Source organism: Eleutherodactylus coqui, chromosome 6 (assembly GCF_035609145.1).
Source record: "Eleutherodactylus coqui strain aEleCoq1 chromosome 6, aEleCoq1.hap1, whole genome shotgun sequence".
NCBI classification, from domain to species: Eukaryota; Metazoa; Chordata; class Amphibia; order Anura; family Eleutherodactylidae; genus Eleutherodactylus; species Eleutherodactylus coqui.
Window position 1 is genome coordinate 228,439,803 of NC_089842.1, and position 17,440 is coordinate 228,457,242.

Consider the following 17,440-nt stretch of genomic DNA (forward strand, 5'->3'; position numbering starts at 1 on the left):
CAGGGGCCCACCTACCATGAGGTGACCTGAGCTGGCTGCCTCAGGCGGCATTCTCTAGAAACTCAGAGGGGCGGTGGTGGGTTGCCACCCGGCCAATATTCAGATCTTACTGGCCATACTAATGGCCATTAAAAAAATTGCCAGCTGTGAGCTAGCGGGGCAGCAACCCGACGGAGGCTACTACTTTTGCAATGAGTCCATGACCTCTGACGTCTTACCCCTCAGAGTCTGCGATCCTTCATGCAGTGCAGATGTCGGAGGAGTGATTGAGTTAAATGATTGATGTCCTTGGGTTGCTACGTGGATGGAGGTCCACTACAGGGGACACTATTACTCCAGGGGACACTATTACTATAGGGGCCGCCATGGAGTTACTATTAATACTGGGGACACTACTTCTACTGGGGTGACTATTTCTACTGGGGCCACTATGAGGTTAACTATTATTACAGGGGCCACTATGGCCACTATGAGGGTTACTATTGCTACTATGGCCCTTCTGGGGGACAATATTAAAACTAGGGCCCTGTGTGGCACAGAGTGTTAAGGCAGCAGAAATGCAGCCCTCAGCTCTTGCTCATAAACTGAAGGTTGCAGGTTCAATCCCCACTTGGTTCAGGTAGCCAGTTCAAAGATGAGAACCTTCCATCCCTCCAAGTTTAGTAAAATGAGTACCCAGCTTGGGGCTAAAAGATATAATGGACCCTATAGGGGTTAGTTTTACCACTGAGTCCATTATGGGGGCCACCATTATGACTGGGGTAACCATGTGGTCACTATCACTACCGGGACCACTATGGGGCACAATATTACTATTAGTGGGTAACCACTATTGGGAACACTATGGGGGTCAGTATTACTACTAGAGCCACTTTGGGGTCACTACTACACAAAAATAATACTACTATTAGGGCGAGCACCCACTGGCGTTTTTTTACCTGCGTTTTGCGTTTTGCGTTTTGCGTTTTTCCTGCACAGGCATAGAGATAACATGTGTTCCTGTCCACTGGCGTTTTTTTTGCGTTGCGTTTGCGTTTTTAACATAGGAGCTGTCAGTTGCATATGTGTCCTTATTTTTCTCCATGGAAATTAATGGAAAAGCCGCGAAAACGCCGCGAAAACGCCGCGAAAAACGCCGCGGAAAACGGGCGGAAAAACGCGGGAAACGCGGCGAAAACGCTGCGTTTTTTTCCCGCGGAAAACGCAAACGCCAGTGGGTGCTCGCCCTAAGGGACATTACTGGGGGCACTATTACTACTGGAGCCACTTTGGGGGACCATATTACTGTTGGGGCTATTAAGGGGGTCACTATTACTATTGAGGGACCCTTACTATTGGGGCCACTACTGAGGGCACTATTAGGCTGCCTGTCCATGGGCGCTATTGAATTGCGTTCCCCGTGGCAATAATCCGGCCACGGGGAACGCAACGCATGCTTTCCATAGCGTTGTTATGGAAAGCACATCCTCCTTGTCCACAAACGGAGAATCATGGTGATTCTCTGCTCGAGGACGGCAAATCGCAGCATGCTGTGAATTGCCGTGATTCTCCGCTGTCAGCCTATCTGTCAGATAGGCTGACAGCGGAGATCCGTCTGCCGATTCCTGCTCCCGGGCGGCGGCATCCCGCGGCGGAGATCCGCCGTGGGATACCGCAATGCCCGTGGGCAGGCAGCCTTACTCAGACAAGTCTCAGTGGTTGAAGTATGTGCCGCGTGTCTTGTGGATTGGCGCTTTCAATGTTTGTAAAATGATTGGTCTTTTTATGGGATAAGCAACATTTGGTACTTTGCCACAGGCAGCATAGAGGCATGGGGCGCGTCTGAAAGCACCCCCTGCTGGTTCAGCAGCTGTAAACTGAGTTCTCCACTACATCACAATGCGGGAAATGTAGAGTAATCTCTGTGCTGTCATCTGGACGATACTAACCTGTCTGTCAGCACAGAGCTAGGGTGGAAAAAGAGCAGAAGTGTGAATGCAGCTCTGGTTGTAACGTAAGTAGAAGAATAAAACCCTCACCTTTACCTGTCACCTAAATAAAAGGAAACTTTATTTGACCTTTGGCAAAAAGGGCAGCTGGAACATGGGAGAATGGGGGTGGAGATTGACAGACCCCCCTCCGGTGATCCCCCTCCACACTGCAGTTTGACCTTTTCATTAGGAAATGCCAGCAGTCACCAGATGTGTAATAACTGTTATCCTGTATATATGGGGGCTGCCTGACCTGAAGTGTGACATGGCGCCTCACAAGCATGCAAAACCACTCCTTTTACAGGCATTGAAAGAGCCAACACACAAAATACCCAACACATAGTAATACTAACCCCCACCCACCATAGTGGCCCCAGTAGTAATAGTGACTCTCATAGTGGCCCCAGTAGTAATAGTGCCCCCCATAGTGGCCGCAATAGTAATAGTGACCCCAATAGTAATAGTGACCCCAATAGTAATAGTGGCCCCAGTAGTAATAGTGACCCCCATAGTGGCCCCAGTAGTAATAGTGCCCCCCATAGTGGCCGCAATAGTAATAGTGACCCCAATAGTAATAGTGACCCCAATAGTAATAGTGGCCCCAGTAGTAATAGTGACCCCCATAGTGGCCGCAATAGTAATAGTGACCCCAATAGTAATAGTGACCCCAATAGTAATAGTGGCCCCAGTAGTAATAGTGCCCCCCATAGTGGCCGCAATAGTAATAGTGACCCCAATAGTAATAGTGGCCCCAGTAGTAAAAGTGATCCCCCATAGTGGCCGCAATAGTAATAGTGGCCCCAGTAGTAAAAGTGATCCCCATAGTGGCCGCAATAGTAATAGTGACCCCAATAGTAATAGTGGCCCCAGTAGTAATAGTGGCCCCAGTAGTAAAAGTGATCCCCCATAGTGGCCGCAATAGCAATAGTGGCCTCAGTAGTAATAGTGATCCCCTATAGTGGCCCCAGTAGTAATAGTGAACCCCCATAGTGGCCTCAATAGTAATAGTGGCCCCAGTAGTAATAGTGATCCCCTATAGTGGCCCCAGTAGTAATAGTGAACCCCCATAGTGGCCCCAATAGTAATAGTGGCCCCAGTAGTAAAAGTGATCCCCCATAGTGGCCGCAATAGTAATAGTGGCCTCAGTAGTAATAGTGATCCCCTATAGTGGCCCCAGTAGTAATAGTGAACCCCCATAGTGGCCTCAATAGTAATAGTGGCCCCAGTAGTAATAGTGAACCCCCATAGTGGCCTCAATAGTAATAGTGGCCCCAGTAGTAATAGTGATTCCCCATAGTGGCCCCAATAGTAATAGTGGCCTCAGTAGTAATAGTGATCCCCTATAGTGGCCCCAGTAGTAATAGTGATCCCCTATAGTGGCCTCAGTAGTAATAGTGATCCCCTATAGTGGCCCCAGTAGTAATAGTGCCCCCCATAGTGGCCGCAATAGTAATAGTGGCCTCAGCAGTAATAGTGATCCCCAACGTCCTGGTCCTCATTCACCACCGGCTGCCCAGACAGGAAATCCATGTGTCTCAGAGGATATTTGCAGCTGAGCGGCCTCTTCCTGACACTGAGTCACCCTTCTGGACGCCCTTTTCCTGCCTTCTCCAGGGCTGGAGGTTCATTCAGCATTCAGAGCTGAACGGCACATCAATCCGATTGTGACCACCACCGGCACCTATGAAAGTTCTGCTGGGTCTCCCCTCACATTGTCCCAAGTCAGAGTGTCCCCATAATATTGGCCACAGTCACTTACTGTGGTGCCTGCTGAGCCGTGTATCTAATCCTATCCTGTGTGATACTGTCTGCTGAGCTGTGTATCTAATCCTATCCTGTGTGATACTGTCTGCTGAGCTGTGTATCTAATCCTATCCTGTGTGATACTGTCTGCTGAGCTGTGTATCTAATCCCATCCTGTGTGATACTGTCTGCTGAGCCATGTATCTAATCCTATCCTGTGTGATACTGTCTGCTGAGCCGTGTATCTAATCCTATCCTGTGTGATACCGTCTGCTGAGCTGTGTATCTAATCCTATCCTGTGTGATACTGTCTGCTGGGCCGTGTATCTAATCCTATCCTGTGTGATACTGTCTGCTGAGCTGTGTATCTAATCCTATCCTGTGTGATACTGTCTGCTGAGCCGTGTATCTAATCCTATCCTGTGTGATACTGTCTGCTGAGCTGTGTATCTAATCCTATCCTGTGTGATACTGTCTGCTGAGCCGTGTATCTAATCCTATCCTGTGTGATACTGTCTGCTGAGCTGTGTATCTAATCCTATCCTGTGTGATACTGTCTGCTGAGCTGTGTATCTAATCCTATCCTGTGTGATACTGTCTGCTGGGCCGTGTATCTAATCCTATCCTGTGTGATACCGTCTGCTGAGCTGTGTATCTAATCCTATCCTGTGTGATACTGTCTGTCCAGCTGTGTATCTAATCCTATCCTGTGTGATACTGTCTGCTGAGCTGTGTATCTAATCCTGTCCTGTGTGATACTGTCTGCTGAGCTGTGTATCTAATCCTATCCTGTGTGATACCGTCTGCTGAGCCGTGTATCTAATCCTATCCTGTGTGATACTGTCTGCTGAGTTGTATATCTAATCCTATCCTGTATGATACTGTCTGCTGAGCCGTGTATCTAATCCTATCCTGTGTGATACTGTCTGCTGGGCTGTGTATCTAATCCTATCCTGTGTGATACTGTCTGCTGAGCCGTGTATCTAATCCTATCCTGTGTGATACTGTCTGCTGAGCTGTGTATCTAATCCTGTCCTGTGTGTTACTGTCTGCTGAGCCATGTATCTAATCCTATCCTGTGTGATACTGTCTGCTGAGCTGTGTATCCAATCCTATCCTGTGTGATACTGTCTGCTGAGTCGTGTATCTAATCCTATCCTGTGTGATACTGTCTGCTGAGCTGTGTATCTAATCCTATCCTGTATGATACTGTCTGCTGAGCTGTGTATCTAATCCTATCCTGTGTGATACTGTCTGTCCAGCTGTGTATCTAATCCTATCCTGTGTGATACTGTCTGCTGGGCTGTGTATCTAATCCTATCCTGTGTGTTACTGTCTGCTGAGCTGTGTATCTAATCCTGTCCTGTATGTTACTGTCTGCTGAGCTGTGTATCCAATCCTATCCTGTGTGATACTGTCTGCTGAGCTGTGTATCTAATCCTATCCTGTGTGATACTGTCTGCTGAGCTGTGTATCCAATCCTATCCTGTGTGATACTGTCTGCTGAGCCGTGTATCTAATCCTATCCTGTGTGATACTGTCTGCTGAGCTGTGTATCTAATCCTATCCTGTATGATACTGTCTGCTGAGCTGTGTATCTAATCCTATCCTGTGTGATACTGTCTGCTGAGCTGTGTATCTAATCCTATCCTGTGTGATACTGTCTGCTGGGCCGTGTATCTAATCTTATCCTGTGTGATACCGTCTGCTGAGCTGTGTATCTAATCCTATCCTGTGTGATACTGTCTGTCCAGCTGTGTATCTAATCCTATCCTGTGTGATACTGTCTGCTGAGCTGTGTATCTAATCCTGTCCTGTGTGATACTGTCTGCTGAGTTGTATATCTAATCCTATCCTGTATGATACTGTCTGCTGAGCCGTGTATCTAATCCTATCCTGTGTGATACTGTCTGCTGGGCTGTGTATCTAATCCTATCCTGTGTGATACTGTCTGCTGAGCCGTGTATCTAATCCTATCCTGTGTGATACTGTCTGCTGGGCTGTGTATCTAATCCTATCCTGTGTGTTACTGTCTGCTGAGCTGTGTATCTAATCCTGTCCTGTGTGTTACTGTCTGCTGAGCCATGTATCTAATCCTATCCTGTGTGATACTGTCTGCTGAGCTGTGTATCCAATCCTATCCTGTGTGATACTGTCTGCTGAGTCGTGTATCTAATCCTATCCTGTGTGATACTGTCTGCTGAGCTGTGTATCTAATCCTGTCCTTGTGTGATACTGTCTGCTGATCTGTGTATCTAATCCTACCCTGTGTGATACTGTCTGCTGAGCTGTGTATCTAATCCTGTCCTGTGTGATACTGTCTGCTGAGCTGTGTATCCAATCCTATCCTGTGTGATACTGTCTGCTGAGCTGTGTATCTAATCCTATCCTGTGTGATACTGTCTGCTGAGCTGTGTATCTAATCCTATCCTGTGTGATACTGTCTGCTGAGTCGTGTATCTAATCCTATCCTGTGTGATACTCTCTGCTGAGCTGTGTATCTAAGCCTATCCTGTGTGATACTGTCAGCTGAGCTGTGTATCTAATCATACCCTGCGTGATACTGTCTGCTGAGCTGTGTATCTAATCCTGTCCTGTGTGATACAGTCTGCTGAGCTGTGTATCTAATCCAATCCTATGTAATACTGTCGCCGCTATACGATGACATGTGTGTGCGCCCCCTTGCCGGGCGCTGGTGTAGGTTCATACGGAGACTACGGGGTGAGTGGCGGTATGCGTTCGCTCCGTCTTGTCACATGTGATAAGCATCAGGCTCCTGCAGACAGAGCAGCCAGCGGTGTACAGAGATCCCTGTCGTCCTGCGCTCGCCCGTGTGTTAATCTCACAGACAGCATGTCTGCCTCCGCCTGGCACAGGTTATGTAATAGGAGAGGGCTGGCATCATCCCCTTGATTCCCGATTCCACTGACCATGGCATTTAAAGGGGAAGAAGCATACTTTTGGAAAGCTGTTTGAAGGGCATTCCCAAATGTTATCCCGAGGTTCCAGGCTGCCACTTTCCAAGAGGTAGGTCATGCTACTAATACCCTGACGGGCACCCAGTGCCTCACCAAGCAAGCATTTCTGATTCCAAAACTGGGTCATATGGCCTTCACAGGGGCAAGTGCCTTGCTGTCAGGGGGTCTCAATGGTCCATCCAATATCTACCATAGTTGGTCAAGGCAGGCCTTGCCACCGGTATACGTCTCATAGAGTGAGTAGAGTCAGGTGCCACCAAGTACCCCTCTAATTCGATCTCAGCATCTTAGAGTCTCTTTGTTGCCCGTGTCTTATTGTCTGTAGAAATGGTCAGGATTGGTTGTCAGTAGTGACCACACCACGGTGTTTCGTGGGTCGATGGTGTATGTGTTACTACTTTGGGGTTTCCGCCCTCCATGTACACTGGGAGATTATCACCCAAATTATCCCTGGAGGCAGCGAATTCAGGCGATAGTTGTCCCATGTACACACGCTTACTTGTCAGACTCGCCTAGTTTTTAGTAGAACTACAAACCAAGTGACTGTCGCCCCACCCAAACAGCAGGCATTCATCTATGATGGCCTGTTTACTGTGAATGAAGGCAAGCAAGCCGGAACTATCTGCAGCCCGCTCCACCTCCAATCGCAGAACGACCATCACTTCATAGTCAGGCGGTCATCCCGTGTAAACGCACCTCTAGCTGCCTTGTAGTTCCCAAGTTACAACTGTGGCTCTGATCATGTCCTCCCTGTTGCAGACGTTCTGAGGTTCCCACCTTGCTTTCAGGCCAGTCCGGGGTTTAGCAGCATTCCTATCTCTCCTGGAGCTGAGAGGTGTGGTGGTTGCAAGATTAATGTCAGTCAGCACCTGGTGCTAAGTAGCTCTGCTGCTATTTAAGCAGGGCTAACTGTTACTCCTGTGCTGGTCAATGATTCACTGCAGTTGTATATTGGACAGCGGCGGAGCAACACAGTGTGGTGGAAGCTCTGCTGGATAAGCTAAGTTCTTTGCTGTTTGGTTTGGTTTTGTTCTCATTTTGTTTTACGCTAGAGCTCCCAGTTAGGGACTGGTTAGTGGCCCAGGTTCGAGTGCAGGCTCGCACTTATCAGCGCGGTCGGTCTGCCGAGTAGGCAGGGTCCCCTCCCGGGTTAGGGGACGATAGGGAGAGCATTCCCCTTTAGTTTTTGTTTCCTTTTGCACGGTTGTGCCTTTGATTTATGCAGTTGGGGTTGCACGTTCTTAGGACGCAACACTCCCTATGCATATGGAGGAATAGAGACCCCCAATTTTACACTCAGAAGCTTGAATGTGACGTCTTGCCCAAAAGTATGCTGGATTTTAGGACTATGAATGCATGAATAAGTTGGGGCTGAGAAAAAAAACTCCCTCTATCCTCAAATTAGACCTGTTTCCATGGAAAATCCCTATAAGATCTTCCCCCTTTATTGAGTTTTCTCTGTTTTAATGAACACTTCTGGCAAAACTTGTTTTGTGCCCATTGTTGGATCCGAGGGGGTGGGTATAACATGTAGAATACCAAATCTCCGCCCCCGAGGATCCAGCACTGGGTACAGCACAATGTGTATGATTTTCCTGGCATGTACCTTTAAAAAAAATTTCCCTTCTAACAAAAAACACATTATTCCAATTTTACCAACCAGTGCGCAAATTAATCTGTCGCTGAGCTCATTAGCCAATTAATTCCTGAGGCTGACACCGTGACAGAGATGTGCATGCTAATTAAAACACCGTTGTGAAATAGCACAGGCCATGTAATCTCATTATATCACCGTCAATTGTGGTCCTTCTAGGAGACGGTGGCGCTCACCTGCCGCACACATTGTCGCCTGCTCCTTTCTTCAATTTTTCTTCACACCCCTCTGCTCCGCCCCTCCGCCCTCTGTCTCTCCTGCAATCAAGTGTAAGGATGTCGTTAATAACTGTAAATTAGTTTTCCCCGAGCTGTGAGCGGGAAGTTAACACATTCAGTTCACGTCAGGCCGCTCCGGAGTCAATGATATTAAAGAGTTTTCTAAAATAGATCCACAATGAGGATGTATGGAGAACAGACTTCTGGGAAATTCTACTTATATCGCGCCATGTAAGGCGGTTATCTGCTACAGAAAAACTCTTGTCACAAGGTTAAGCTAATCAAAGATGTCCCCTGACTCGTGACCCCATGTAGATTTACACTGGGGTTATCTTATGGGCGATCCACCTGTTGTCCCCTTGTTAGGGGTTATCAGTGTAAGACGGGGTATAGTAGTTGGCAAACAACATGGCGCAATAGCATGGCAGCAAGACAATGGGGTATTTATTCGATAGGTAGTTGTGCTCTCTAAAGAAACGGATGCCAAACAATGAGAGGGGTTGGAAACATTTTGACATGTTTGCAACTGTAGGCATCAACCTGTGGACAACCTGTTACATGACTGCTGGGACTTCTTAGTGTAGAGCAGGTTCCTGTGACCTACTGGTGAAGAACTGCAAAGAGGCAGCTTTGTAGGGATCAGACCACAGGCAACTTCTCTTACCCTTGTTCAGACTCATTAGTGTAAGACAGGTTGTTATTATAGACTGGTAGAGTTGGAAGGGACCTCCAGGGTCATCGGGTCCAACCCCCTGCTCAGTGCAGTATCACTAAATCATCCCAGACAGATATTTGTCCAGTCTCTGAAGACTTCTAGTGAAGGAGAACTCGCCACCTCCTGTGGCAAGCTGTTCCACTCATTGATCCCCCTCATTGTCTAATATCTAATCTGTGTCTTCTTCCTTTCAGTTTCATCCCATTGCTTCTAGTCTGTCCTTGTACAGATGAGAATAGGGCTGATCCCTCTGCAGTGTGACAGCCCTTCAGATATTTGTAGACAGCTATTTAGTCTCCTTTCAGCCTTTTTTTTGCAAGCTAAACATTCCCAGATCCTTTAACCGTTCCTCATAGGACATGATTTGCAGACCGCTCACCATCTTGGTAACTCTTCTCTGAACTTGCTCCAGTTTGTCTATGTCTTTTTTAAAGTGAAGTGCCCAGAACTGGACACGGTATTCCAGATGAGGTCTGACTAAGGAAGAGTAGAAAGGAATAATTACCTCACATGATCTAGATTCTATGCTTCTCTTAATACATCCCAGAATTGTGTTTGCCTTTTTTGCTGCTGCATCACATTGTTGACTCATGTTCAGTCTATGATCTATTAGTATACCCAAGTCTCTTTCACATGTGCTGCTGGCTTAGCCCAATTCCTCCCATTCTGTATGTGCTTTTTTCATTTTTCTTGCCCAGATGTAGGAATTTGCATTTCTCCTTGTTAAATACCATTCTGTTAGTCGCCACCCACTGTTAAGGCTTTTCTAGATCTTTTTGAATACTCTCTCTCTCTCTTCCCTAGTGTTAGTTATCCCTCCTAGCGTTGTGTCATTTCCCATCAATTCCCTCCTCCATAGTAACATAGTATGTTAGGCTGAATGAAGACAATGTCCATCTAGTTCAGCCTATTTCCACCCTCTAGTTGATCCAGAGGAAGGCAAAGAATTGTGTTTGTATTTTTTACTGCTGCATCACATTGTCGACTCATGTTCAGTCTATGATCTATTAGTATACCCAAGTCTTTTTCCCAGGTGCTGCTGCTTAGTCTAATTCCTCCTATTATGCATGTGTTTTTTTGTAGGACTTTGCATTTCTGCCTGTTAAATACCATTCTGCAGCCCACTGTTGTGGTTGGGAAGGAAATCGCTTAATCAACTATTTCGGTAGCACATTGAGAATGGTTACACACATTTGTATATTTACACAATGATGAAATTATAGACATCAACTTGTAGACAACCAGTTTCACCCTTGTGTGGACCTGTTAGCACTGGACAGGTTATTGTAATTGGTAAACAATTTCAGCAGCACATCGAGAAGGGTTACACATAACAATAAGTGGACTTTTCAAAAATTCCGTTCATCTGGTATGGCAAATTTGAACAAAAAGTTTAGCTTTGAACCAAACTGGATTTTAGCACTACCCCTACAACTGATGTATAACACTGTGTAAGAGCCATAAGCGTTGTGTATAATACTCTTAGGTCACCTAGGAGGGTATCATAGTACTTCTGAACTGTTTTTAAGGATGGATTCAGACGAACGCATATCGGCTCGGTTTTCACGCCAGCTGATGTACGTCGTCTCTCTCTGCAGGGGGGGGGAGCCTGGAAGAGCCAGGAGCAGTGCTCTGCCTCCTCTCCGCCCCTGCACTATTTGCAATGAGGAGAGGCGGGACGGGGCGGGGCTAATTCTCAGAACTTAGCCCCGTTCCCATCCCGCCTCCTTTCATTGCAAATAGTGCAGAGGGGCAGAGAGGAGGCAGAGAGGGCAGGAGCTCAGTTCCTGCTCCTGGCTCTTCCATCCTACCCCCCCCCCCCCCCCCTGCAGATGAGGACGATGTATATCGGCTCGGCGGGAAAACGGAGCCGATATACGATCATCTGAATCCACCCTAAGGCAAAGTTACTGAAAAGAAAAATGAGAAAGAAAAATTAGGAAAAAGAACTTCTCCCTATTCTTCCTTCTTCTTCCTCCTCGCTATTCCTCCCACTTCTTTCTTCATCTCCCTCCTCTTAATTTTTCCTCCCTCTTCCCTCCTACTCTTCCCTCCCCCCTCTTTCTCTTCTTCCTCCCTCTTCCTCTTTCTTTTTCTTCCTTCCTCTTTCTTTTTCTTCCTCCCTTTTCCTCCTTTCTTATTTTCAAAAAAAGAAGGAAAAAAAGAAGGAAGAAACAACCAGTTTCATCCTTGTTTGGTTGGATTCATTAGCGCAGGACAGGTTGCTGTGGTCTGTAGGGAAATTGGTGCAAATTTATAAGAGCTGTCAAAAATATTTTGGCATGTTTGCAACTGTAGACATCAAACTGTAGACAAGCTGTTACGAGACTGTTAGGACTCCTCAGTGCAGGATAGGATCATGTGATCAAAAGCTTCAAAAAGGCAGCTTTGTAGAAATTAGGCTACAGAAAACCTGTTCACCCTTGTTTGGACTCATTAGTGTAAAAGAGGTTGTTGAGGTTGGGAAGGGACTTGGTGCATCAACTAGACTAAGCATTGGACTGAGGAACTGGAGGCTGCCTGGAACCAACAGAGGGAATGAAAGTTGCCACACTACAGCCCCAGCCTAGGGGAAGCCACTGGACTGTGACAGGGATCTAAGGAAAACATGGTAGAGACGTCCTCTCAACCCTGGACTAGCTTAGGGTGATGGTAGCAGCGATTCCCATATAGCAAACTGTAAGTGAGGCCGGCCTCAACTCAATACTAGGTGTGCACACTGTAGGGCCACAAACAGTTAAACAACAGGCCTGTTGCATAGGACATGAACTTTTCTAATGCTCATGGTTGGGAAGGGACTTGGTGCATCAACTAGACTAAGCATTGGACTGAGGAACTGGAGGCTGCCTGGAACCAACAGAGGGAATGAAAGTGGCCACACTACAGCCCCAGCCTAGGGGAAGCCACTGGACTGTGACAGGGATCTAAGGAAAACATGGTAGAGACGTCCTCTCAACCCTGGACTAGCTTAGGGTGATGGTAGCAGCGATTCCCATATAGCAAACTGTAAGTGAGGCCGGCCTCAACTCAATACTAGGTGTGCACACCATAGGGCTGCAAGCAGTTAAACAACAGGCCTGTTGCATAGGACATGAACTTTTCTAATGCTCATGGTTACGAACAGAGGGACACGAGCACATACAATAGAGACATATCAATTGGGATTCGAATGCTGTATTTCAAGTGGACTGTATTGTTAATAGTCAAGTGTCAACCTCTGAGAAGAGAGACCGTGTATTCTGCATTTTGGTTTACCTGTGCTGCTGGTACTGAACGCTAAATAGTGTTATTGATCTTCTGACCTTATCCTGTACAGTGCGCATAGTAATAATAATCTTAGGGTTGGGTAAATCTGCGGTAAAAGTGAACTGCTTACTTATATTATAGCATTTCTCACTTTAGTTCCGCTGTTCGTAAATAAACGTTGCATATTTTTGTAACTCCTTTTGCATCGTATTCTGAATCTTCATCATGACCTCCAGGTGACAGCGAAGCAGTCTACAGAGACATGTCACCCTTGTTTGGTGCAGGACAGGCAGCTGGGGGCAACAAGAACAGTAGGGGAGATGTATCAAACTTAGCGCTTCAGTGATGTCACCACTGCCAGTGACTGTGTGCAGACAATAGATAGAGCCCATGGGGTCCGCTGACTCTAGGAATGCAGAGAATTCTTATCTCAGCATAGGGAGTGCAGGACAAACTGCAGCACTGAGGGTGTTGTGTCATTAACACTTCATCACCAACTCCACCAGACACTGTCAGTGCTGGCTGATAACACAAGTGTCATTCTATTACTTCCCTCACAGATCAGCAAGGGAACTATAGGAGAACCGTGAATAATCCCTCTAATAATAAGCTTAATAGCAAGTCCACTGCGGGCAGTATTATAGTAGTTACATTCTTGTACATAGGGGGCAGTATTATAGTAGTTATATTCTTGTAGATAGGGGCAGTATTATAGTAGTTATATTCTTGTACATAGGAGCAGTATTATAGTAGTTATATTCTTGTACATAGGGGCAGTATTATAGTAGTTATATTCTTGTACATAGGGAGCAGTATTATAGTAGTTATAGTCATGTACATAAGGGGTAGTATTATAGTAGTTATATTCTTGTACATAGGGGGCAGTATTATAGTAGTTATATTCTTGTACATAGGGAGCAGTATTATAGTAGTTATATTCTTGTACATAGGAGGCAGTATTATAGTAGTTATATTCTTGTACATAGGGGGCAGTATTCTAGCAGTTATATTCTTGTACATAGGGGCAATATTATAGTAGTTATATTCTTGTACATAGGGGGCAGTATTACAGTAGTTATATTCTTGTACATAGGGAGCAGTATTATGGTCATTATATTCTTGTACATAGGGAGCAGTATTATAGTAGTTATAGTCATGTACATAAGGGGTAGTATTATAGTAGTTATATTCTTGTACATAGGGGGCAGTGTTCTTGTAGTTATATTCTTGTACATAGGGGCAGTATTATAGTAGTTATATTCTTGTATATAGGGAGCAATATTATAGTAGTTATATTCTTGTACATAGGGGGCAGTATTATAGTAGTTATATTCTTGTACATAAGGATGCAGTATTATAGTAGTCATATTCTTGTACATAGGGGGCAGTATAATAGTAGTTATATTCCTGTACATAGGGGGCAGTATTATAGTAGTTATATTCTTGTACATAGGGGGCAGTATTATAGTAGTTATATTCTTGTACATAGGGGGCAGTATTATAGTAGTTATATTCTTGTACATAGGAGACAGTATTATAGTAGTTCTATTCTTGTACATAGGGGGCAGTATTATAGTAGTTATATTCTTGTGCATGGGAGTAGTATTATAGTAGTTATATTCTTGTACATAGATGGCAGTATTATAGTAGTTATATTCTTGTGTATAGGGGGCAGTATTATAGTAGTTATATTCTTGTACATAGGGGGCAGTATTATAGTAGTTATATTCTTGTGCATGGGAGTAGTATTATAGTAGTTATATTCTTGTACATTGGGGCAGTATTATGGTAGTTATATTCTTGTACATAGGGGGCAGTATTATAGTAGTTATATTCTTGTACATAGGGAGCAGTATTATAGTAGTTATATTCTTGTACATAGGAGGCAGTATTATAGTAGTTATATTCTTGTACATAGGGGGCAGTATTCTAGCAGTTATATTCTTGTACATAGGGGCAATATTATAGTAGTTATATTCTTGTACATAGGGGGCAGTATTACAGTAGTTATATTCTTGTACATAGGGAGCAGTATTATGGTCATTATATTCTTGTACATAGGGAGCAGTATTATAGTAGTTATAGTCATGTACATAAGGGGTAGTATTATAGTAGTTATATTCTTGTACATAGGGGGCAGTGTTCTTGTAGTTATATTCTTGTACATAGGGGCAGTATTATAGTAGTTATATTCTTGTATATAGGGGGCAGTATTAGTAATAGGGCAGTATTATAGTAGTTATATGCTTGTACATAGGTGCAGTTATAATTCTTGTACAATAGGATGCAGTATACATAGTCAGTATTATAAGTAGTACATAGGGTAGGGGGCAGTATAATAGTAGTTATATTCCTGTACATAGGGGGCAGTATTATAGTAGTTATATTCTTGTACATAGGGGGCAGTATTATAGTAGTTATATTCTTGTACATAGGGGGCAGTATTATAGTAGTTATATTCTTGTACATAGGAGACAGTATTATAGTAGTTCTATTCTTGTACATAGGGGGCAGTATTATAGTAGTTATATTCTTGTGCATGGGAGTAGTATTATAGTAGTTATATTCTTGTACATAGATGGCAGTATTATAGTAGTTATATTCTTGTGTATAGGGGGCAGTATTATAGTAGTTATATTCTTGTACATAGGGGGCAGTATTATAGTAGTTATATTCTTGTGCATGGGAGTAGTATTATAGTAGTTATATTCTTGTACATTGGGGCAGTATTATGGTAGTTATATTCTTGTACATAGGGGGCAGTATTATAGTAGTTATATTCTTGTACATAGGGGCAGTATTATAGTAGTTATATTCTTGTACATAGGGGCAGTATTATAGTCGTTATATTCTTGTACATAGGGAGCAGTATTATAGTAGTTATAGTCATGTACATAAGGGGTAGTATTATAGTAGTTATATTCTTGTACATAGGTGGCAGTGTTCTAGTAGTTATATTCTTGTACATGGGGGCAGTATTATAGTAGTTATATTCTTGTACATAGGGAGCAGTATTATAGTAGTTATATTCTTGTACATAGGGAGCAGTATTATAGTAGTTATAGTCATGTACATAAGGGGTTTTATTATAGTAGTTATATTCTTGTACATAGGTGGCAGTGTTCTAGTAGTTATATTCTTGTACATGGGGGCAGTATTATAGTAGTTATATTCTTGTACATAGGGAGCAGTATTATAGTAGTTATATTCTTGTACATAGGGAGCAGTATTATAGTCATTATATTCTTGTACATAGGGAGCAGTATTATAGTAGTTATAGTCATGTACATGAGGGGTAGTATTATAGTAGTTATATTCTTGTACATAGGGGGCAGTATTATAGAAGTTATATTCTTGTACATAGGGGGCAGTATTATAGTAGTTATATTCTTGTACATAGTAGCAGTATTATAGTAGTTATATTCTTGTACATAGGGGGCAGTATTATAGTAGTTATATTCTTGTACATAGGGGGCAGTATTATAGCAGTTATATTCTTGTACATAGGGGGCAGTATTATAGTAGTTATATTCTTGTACATAGGGAGCAGTATTATAGCATCTATATTCTTGTACATAGGGGCAGTATTATAGTAGTTATATTCTTGTACATAGGAGCAGTATTATAGTAGTTATATTCTTGTACATAGGAGCAGTATTATAGTAGTTATATTCTTGTACATAGGAGCAGTATTATAGTAGTTATATTCTTGTACATAGGGGGCAGTATTATAGTAGTTATATTCTTGTACATAGGGGCAGTATTATAGTAGTTATATTCTGGTACATAGGGGGCAGTATTATAGTAGTTATATTCTTGTACCTAGGGGGGCAGTATTATAGTAGTTATATTCTTGTACATAGGAGGCAATATTATAGTAATTATTATATTTCCTAATATCTCCATCTTCTTTGCAGGCTGCCATGGAGGAGTACGATGCTTTGTTGCAAGAGCTTGCTGAAAACATCACCAATGAGGATTTAGACCAATTAAAATCAGCCTGTAAGGAGGATATTCCCAGCGAGAAGAGCGAGGAAATCACCTCCTGTCAAGACTGGTTCAGTTTCCTGGAAAAACATGATAAATTGGCGAAAGGTAAGGCCTGAATACCAGGGTGCATAGTCTCCAGATAAGTGCGACTTGATATTGTGTCCCCCCTTTATTGCAATCTGTATCCCAGATTGGGTAAGGTATTCCTACCTGGAAACCCTTAACAAGTTGCTGTCATCAGCATGTAAGACGCTTGATACAACAGGTCTACGGACATGACCGTCACATGCTCTCCATTTACTTTGCTCTCTACTCCCCCTGTTGGAGCACCTTGAAAAGTGCAACATAGAGCAAAAGAAAAAGGCTGCACCTCCTTTATATAATGCTTTTTCCTGACATTCACCAACACGGCGTCTCAGAAAACTTGGATCTTTGATTACTGCGTCTCATTTCTCAAAAGGGAATTACGGAAATTGCTTCCGTGCCCCCCCTTGTCTACAGTAAAGGGGGTCATAACAGTCCGATCACGTATCATAATACTCTATTTGATGGAGCCACATAAGTAAGTGTTCTAGGACGACATGTGGATCGCTATATTCCGAATTTCCCCCCATGCCTACCACTAGCAGCGAACCCGATTAATACATTTTACAATATCTCTGCCGCATTTGCGCCATTTTCCAAACACGTCTCTTTGGCCACGTCGGCGACACTAGTGAGGGAGTAATTACAGGTGCGGCTGTGTCCTGCGGTGCGGTGGGGATTCGTACGGAGGTCTTTACAGCAGTTCTCGGCGCAGCGCTGGTCAGAGCCGTGTTAGAGTCTTCTGTTGCTATGCCAATGCTTGTCAGATGCCTTCGTAGGGACCACCGCCAGCGATGCTGCTCCCCTGCCGCTGTGAAAACGTTTAACCCCTTTGTCATCTC

At 44.1% G+C, this 17,440-nt stretch overlaps 1 protein-coding gene across 1 annotated transcript in view; it reads left to right on the forward strand.

The window, feature by feature from the left end:
* The window catches only part of PEA15 (proliferation and apoptosis adaptor protein 15), a 68,206-nt gene that overhangs the window by 37,111 nt on the left and 13,655 nt on the right, over nucleotides 1-17,440 (forward strand). Inside the window, exon 2 of the mRNA XM_066609037.1 lies at nucleotides 16,442-16,619. Coding sequence (XP_066465134.1) covers nucleotides 16,448-16,619 — 172 coding nt within the window. The 5' untranslated portion in view covers nucleotides 16,442-16,447. The remainder of the gene's footprint in view (nucleotides 1-16,441; nucleotides 16,620-17,440) is intronic.